Source organism: Macrobrachium rosenbergii, chromosome 33 (genome assembly GCF_040412425.1).
Source record: "Macrobrachium rosenbergii isolate ZJJX-2024 chromosome 33, ASM4041242v1, whole genome shotgun sequence".
Taxonomy (NCBI): domain Eukaryota; kingdom Metazoa; phylum Arthropoda; class Malacostraca; order Decapoda; family Palaemonidae; genus Macrobrachium; species Macrobrachium rosenbergii.
This window is the reverse complement of record NC_089773.1, coordinates 11,697,501-11,705,000: the sequence shown is the minus strand read 5'-3', so window position 1 is coordinate 11,705,000 and position 7,500 is coordinate 11,697,501. Positions and strand designations below refer to the sequence as shown.

Below are 7,500 nucleotides of genomic sequence, written 5' to 3'. Positions count from 1 at the left end.
TGTGTGTGTATGTATGTATATATATGTACATATGCATACATGTATAATATATATATATTTTTTTTTTCATAACAGATATACAAATGAAATATATATATATATATATATATATATATATATATATATATATATATATATATATATATATATATATATATACATATACATATATAGGCTACATAATGGTATACATATATATGGATACGTACATACATATTCTTAGCAAGTTCGGATTCCACAATAAGCTGTAGGTCCCGTTGCTAAGTAACCAACTGGTTCTTGGCCACGTAAAATAAGTCTAATCCTTCGGGCCAGCCCTAGGAGAGCTGTTAATCAGCTCAGTGGTCCGGTAAAACTAAGGTATACTTAACCTAACTTAGCAAGTTGCGTTTATTGATAACAAAGCTCAGTCAGAGTCTGTATCAAGTGCATACTTGGTAATGTCAGTAAACGTAACCGAGTTCATTCTCACCTCTTTCTAGGATATCCTGCGGATATGATATCCTGGTTTGTCCTCAGCGCATCTAAAAACATGTTCGTTCTAGACGAGGAGAGAGAGAGAGAGAGAGAGAGAGAGAGAGAGAGAGAGAGAGAGAGAGAGAGAGAGAGAGAGAGAGTCATTCTTTGATATTACTGTCGTTGCCACTCTGCATTTGGACATTTTTACCCAGTTCTCTACGTTTCTTGCGGCTGACATGTGCGAGCGTGCGCGAGCGCAAACACACACACACACACACACATAAATATATATATATACATATATATATATTATATCTATACATATACATGCCGACACATATATGTATATATACATATATGCATAAATATATATAAGTATATATATAAATGCTTATGCATGTGTAATCATCAGGCAGCTGTTTTCCTATGAAGTCCTCTCTCTCTCTCTCTCTCTCTCTCTCTCACACAAACACACACACACATACAACGGCGTCTTCACAAGAGGTATGGTCTCCAACACTTCCCCTTGCCCTGACATGTATACTCATACCTGCATTTACGGGGAAGAGAGAGAGAGAGAGAGAGAGAGAGAGAGAGAGAGAGAGAGAGAGAGAGAGAGAGAGATAGTAAACTGTACCTGTCACTATCCTCTTTTGTGCGAGTATTCAGGTAGAGAGATAAGAATGGGGAGATAAGCTGATAGCCGATGTAAACAAAACTTTGTTCCAAGTTTGATCGATGCTTGTCAATAAGCTTGGTGGTAATTTTTAATCCCATGTATTTCGAGATTTTCGTGGTTCTAGAATTTATGAATTTCATGCCCGCGCGCGCTCGCACACACACACACATTTATAAATATTAGTCAAGTCACGTTCATCAGAGATATGCAACTGAATTAAGAGGTCTTTGTTGTTTCGGCAAATACATAATTACATACAGACAGACATTTTATATGCATATATATACATATATACATAAATATATTCATATATATATATATATATATATATATATATATATATATATATATATATATATATATATACACTGTATATATATACTTTTAACAGACTTCCCTCCCCAGACAGTTCGATCCCACGAGGGAGAAATGTGTTAGGGGCCCATTTCCTGCTAATCTATCGTGTCATGTTAACCTGAATATTAAATATGGTCAAAACAACTTGAAAGGCTTGTGAAGATGAAGAGAAATAAAAGTGTTGCAGTTTAGCTGGTTGTCATATTTTTAGGTTATAGGATATATATATATATATATATATATATATATATATATATATATATATATATATATATTACAGATATATATATATATATATATATTATATACATAACCTAAGACAAGAAAAATTAACCTATACAGTATAAGCAGGGAAAACTAGAACAGGCAATAAAGTGATGACATTACAAACTCTACGGAATCAACACCCCATCTTTACTCTCTTTTTTATTGCAAGGACAGTCACTCTCTCTCTCTCTCTCTCTCTCTCTCTCTCTCTCTCTCTCTCTCTCTCTCTCTCTCTCCATCTTTGTTGTTGATTGTGTGGATACCATTACAACCCATTTGACATCTCCGTTTCCCACTTATTCTGAATTACGAAGACAATGCTTAAAAGGGCTTGGAAATTAACAGACAGACGGGAAAAAAAATTGTTTTAACATTCCGGTATCTGACTGATAGAGAGAGAGAGAGAGAGAGAGAGAGAGAGAGAGAGAGAGAGAGAGAGAGAGAGAGAGAGAGTATTTCTTTGAGGAGTCCTTAGAAATATGTAAATATGGACCTTAGGTACATTAACATTTAAATCATCTGGCAAGGTGGAGGCAGAGAGAGAGAGAGAGAGAGAGAGAGAGAGAGAGAGAGAGAGAGAGAGAGAGAGAGAGTATTTCTTTGAGAAGTCCTTTAGAAAAATGTAGATATGGACCTTAGATATATTAACATTTAAATCCTCTGGCAAGGTGAAAGCAGAGAGAGAGAGAGAGAGAGAGAGAGAGAGAGAGAGAGAGAGAGAGAGAGAGATTTTCTCCCACCTAACAACCCTGCAATGCCATTAAATACAGAAAATATCTTCGGACTTTGAATTAAAGATGAAATCTACATATACAGAGCGCGCACATGCCACTTGTTTACAAACAAGTACATCACCATCAAACCCCGCCCACTTCTTCGTGATTGGCCGGTAGAGTAAACGCCCCCTTGTGACGGCACTAGATGCAGTAATGTCAAGAAACAACTACGCTTTTTTTTTCCAAATTTGAAATCGTTTGTTAAATTACGCAATATCCTGGGCACAAGTCACGGGAATGTAGAAAAAGTTGGGGTACGTAGCAGTGCTTTCCCACGGGTCGTTCTTCTAGACGAGAAGCTGAAGAGTGATGATATATTATACAGTATATATTCCCGTCCCGTAGCGAGGCAGAGTCAGTGTCCACGGGGATGTTGAACGATCAGGTAGTGTTGCACCTCGCTCCGTGGCGTTCCCCAATCTCTGTTGCTTTAGGCCACAGAAATGTCTGACTTTGTTCTAAATTTTTACAGTTTTGTGCAGTGCCTTTTGGCTTTGTAGGTGCCGTCATGGATTCGGGTTCGACAGACGAAGTGGCAGATGACTGTACTGCCTCAAGAAATCGGGATTACTTAATCGGTGAGTGGAAAAACTATAGTGAATTCTGGAAGTGTTCGTTTGGGTGGGATGGGATGTTTATACGTTTTCAGTTAATAATTGTTTAATTTGATTTATTCGTATATTACTCTGATCTCCAAATTGTTTTTATTCAAATATTACTGTTAGTGCACTTTGGCATAAAGGGGTGTATAATCTGAAACTTTAAAACATTTTTGTATAAGTATTTTTTTTTCTTCGTAAAACACTCGAATCTCCAAATGATTGTCATTCAAATATAATTACTTGGAAAACATCTTCGTATAACTTTACTTTTTTTTTCCTCCGTAAAACACTCGATTCTCCAAATGATTTTCATTCAAACATAATTACTTGAAAAACATTTTTGTACAATTGAACTGTGTGAATTTACAAATAACGGGATATTACACGTGACATAGAGCCGTCAAAAGGAAATTGCTCTTATTACTTCACCCTGTTCTTATCGGACACATTGTGTTATAATTGAACAGTTCACTGAACAGAACTTCTATTTATGAAAACATTTTCTCACAAATATTTATGAAAACATTTTCTCACGAATATTTATGAAAACATTTTCTCACGAATATTTATGAAAACATTTTCTCACGAATATTTATGAAAACATTTTCTCACAAATATTTATGAAAACATTTTCTCACGAATATTTATGAAAACATTTTCTTACAAATATTTATGAAAACATTTTCTCATGATTTATGAAAACACTTTCTCGCAAATATTTATGAAAACATTTCTCTTGAATATTTATGAAAACACTTTCTCGCAAATATTTATGAAAACATTTCTCGTGATTATTTATGAAAACACTTTCTCGCAAATATTTTTGAAAACATTTTCTCGCAAACATTTATGAAAACACTTTCTCATGATTTATGAAAAAACTTTCTCGTGAATATTTATGAAAACACTATCTCTCAAATATTTGTGAAAACATTTCTCGCAAATATTTGTAAACATTTCTCACAAATATTTATGAAAACACTCTCATGATTTATGAAAACACTTTCTCATATTCATGAAAACACTTTCTCGCAAATATTTATGAAAACACTTTCTTACAAATATTTAAGGAAACACTTTCTCCCAAATAATTATGAAAACACTCTCACAAATATTTATGAAAACACTTTCTCACAAATATTTTTGAAAACACTTTCTCACAAATATTTATGAAAAACTTTCTCAAACATTTATGAAAACACTGCCTCACAAATATATATTTATGAAAAAACTTCCTCACAAATATTTATGAAAAACCTTATCACAAATATTTATGAAAACACTTTCTCACAAATATTTATGAAAACACTTTCTCACAAATATTTATGAAAAAATTTTCTCGCAAACATTTATGAAAACACTGTCTCATGATTTTTGAAACGCTCACAAATATTTATGAAAACACTTTCTCGCAAATACTCATGAAAACATTTTCTCACAAATAAGTATAAAACACTTCACTCATTCTTATTTTCATCATTTCTTCTATTGCTTCCTATTCACCCTGACATCAATGATTCTCTTGGATATAATATTCATCCTCACATCTGAGATTCGTATGATATTCATCTTGCCATCAATGATTTTCTTGTGTAAGATTCATCCTGACATCAATGATTCTCTTGTACTGTATAACATTCAGTGACTCTGACATCAATCAATCTTCAATCATTCTGACATGAATGATTCTCTTGTATAATATTCATCCTGACATCACTGATTCTCTTGTATATTATTCATTCTCACATCAATGATTCTCCTGTAAAATATTTACCCTGACATCAATTATCTCTTTCATAATAATGATCCTGACATCAGTGATTCTCTTGAATATTATATTTATCCTGACATCAACGATTTTCTTGTAAAATATTCACCTTGACATCAATGATTCTCTTGTATAATATTCATCCATACATCAATGATTCTCCTGTAAAATATTTAGCCCGACATCAATGGTTTTATTTTATAATGCTGTTTCTGATATCAGTGATTCCTTGTTCATAATATTCCTCCTGATTCTCGTGTGTACTATTCATCCATACATCAATGATTCTCCTGTAAAATATTCACCCTGACATCAATTATTTTATTTTATAATACTGATTCTGACATCAGCGATTCCCTTGTGATATTAATATTCAGAAAGTGAAAATTTCCAATGTTCACTTCATGAAATAACTTCAGATATCCAGATTTTAATCCGAAATAATGATGGTGTTAACTTCATAATAATTTCATTACAGTTTCAACCAGTTGAACATTTGGTTCATTTTATCATTTCATACTGAATTTCCTGTGTAGTCAGTTCAAGACCATCCTTTATCCAGCGTCAGGATAACTGGTTTGACAATTCCGAGGGTGCTTGGCTAACCCAGGGGGCATTTAACACTCGGGGTACTTGCTTAATTATGGTTATTCCACATTCAGGGGGTATCTATAGGTAACTCGGAGGTTATTTAATACTCAGGAATTATTGGACTGAACCAAGTTTCCTTTATTATCTCACAGACTACTTAGTTACCAAGAATAATTGTTTAACACATAAGGCCAACTGGTTATCGCATGGGTAATTTGGCCGACTCAGAGGGTATTTGGTTAAATCAAGAGGCCTCTAATTATCTAATTATCTCGTGGATTATTTGGTCAACTTGGGGGTTATTTGTTGAATTCAGCAGGGACTTGGTTAACTCAGTATGTTGTACTTGGGTCTACTAGGAACTTGGTCTACTGACAGAACCTGTACCGTTTTTTGTGTTAAGGAAGCTCTCTTGTGAGATGTGTGGGTGGGTGTGTTTTGTGTGCGCATGCTCGCTGACGTATGTGGTGTACGCCAGGGTGGGCTTCCGTCTCTCGTAGTATATTTCCAATTAAAAAGATTTTCCTGAAACTTCATTCTCTCTCTCTCTCTCTCTCTCTCGTGTATTCGTTGGTGAACAGAACAAATTAACATGCGAGAACTATTGCAAATCAGAAAAGACTGAGAATTTTGGACAAGTTAAGTAAATCTGGCAATGAATATCATAACTAATATACGAAGCCAGCCTTTTGCTATTTCAAGACTCCTAGGCTACGTAGTCTTAAAGCAGGTTGCACAAATGCTAATGTCATGTGTATTTCGTGTATGCAAATATACAACGTATACTCTTCATAATGTATGATCTATCACCCCACGCCATATTCCAGCCTTATATCTTGAACCCCCACCTCCAACCCCGTCTCCAACCCATGGTCGACCACAATCAAACAATCAGAACGATCATTTTCGTTAATGCACTCAGTACGGGATGGACAGCGAAAGACCACGGGAATAATAATTATGGATAATTGTCAACTATCTATACGCTTTCGAGTGTGCCTTTTGGACGATGCGAAAGCTGAATGAAAAAGGCTCATTAAGCTATATTAACATCAATATAGCTTAACGAGAAAGTATTAAAAAAAGGATTTTAATATAGATTTCCGTTCGGTTCTGTATCAAAATCTAATTAAAGCCTTCTTTGGTCCGTAGCCAACTTCTCCATAGAGTTTCACTGAAACACATCGATTATTTTTTTAATAGTTATCGTTTGGTTAGATTAATAGATAAATATAGGGACTTCTATATGACTTCGTGTCAAATGTTGCAGGCAGAGGCAGTGAATTTCACGTGGGAAAATTTTATATTTATTTACATATATATATATATATATATATATATATATATATATATATATATATATATATATATATATATATATATATATATAGGGCATTGGGATATTAACTTCATCCCAAAATTAATGTGCTAAGAACCGAAGTATGTCATCTATCGCCAACCACTCTAAGGAAATAAATCGTATATGCTAAAGATTATAAAATATATATATATATATATATATATATATATATATATATATATATATATATGTGTGTGTGTGTGTGTGTGTGTGTGTGTGTGTGTGTGTGTATACCTCGCACTCGTCATGATGAATAAGCCTCTTGGACATTGATGGAGGAGGAGGAGGAGGAGGAGGTAGAGGAGGAAGGAGGAGGCTGACCTAGGACCATCTGCTAATCATTTTGATTGCTGGGGTCAGTTTAGGCCTATTTAGAGAGTAGTGGAGTGGGGTTGGGGAGGCGGGGGAGGAAAGTTGTCAAGGCACTGGCTGATTTGTGGGGCAAATCATAAGTGCTGTAATTCAAGTAATATAGATGGATATCCTGCTAAGGTGGTTCTCGATGATTGCAGTCTTTCGTCTCTCTCTCTCTCTCTCTTGAAATATCTCTTGTTCGAAGGTGAATGGATATCTGTCAAAGACAAAGAGACGCACTTGGCTCTCTCTCTCTCTCTCTCATCTGAAAAATCTTTTTTATTCAT

General features: G+C 34.5%; 2 protein-coding genes across 3 annotated transcripts in view; one reads left to right on the top strand and one right to left on the bottom strand.

Annotated features, from left to right (window-relative positions):
• The window catches only part of LOC136855930 (lachesin-like), a 460,516-nt gene that overhangs the window by 415,261 nt on the left and 37,755 nt on the right, over positions 1–7,500 (bottom strand). The gene's annotated exons all lie outside the window — the stretch shown is intronic.
• Positions 2,896–7,500, top strand: part of LOC136855933 (uncharacterized) — an 11,081-nt gene continuing 6,476 nt past the window's right edge. Inside the window, exon 1 of the mRNA XM_067133433.1 lies at positions 2,896–3,116. Within this exon, the coding sequence (XP_066989534.1) occupies positions 3,047–3,116 (70 nt within the window). The 5' untranslated portion in view covers positions 2,896–3,046. The remainder of the gene's footprint in view (positions 3,117–7,500) is intronic.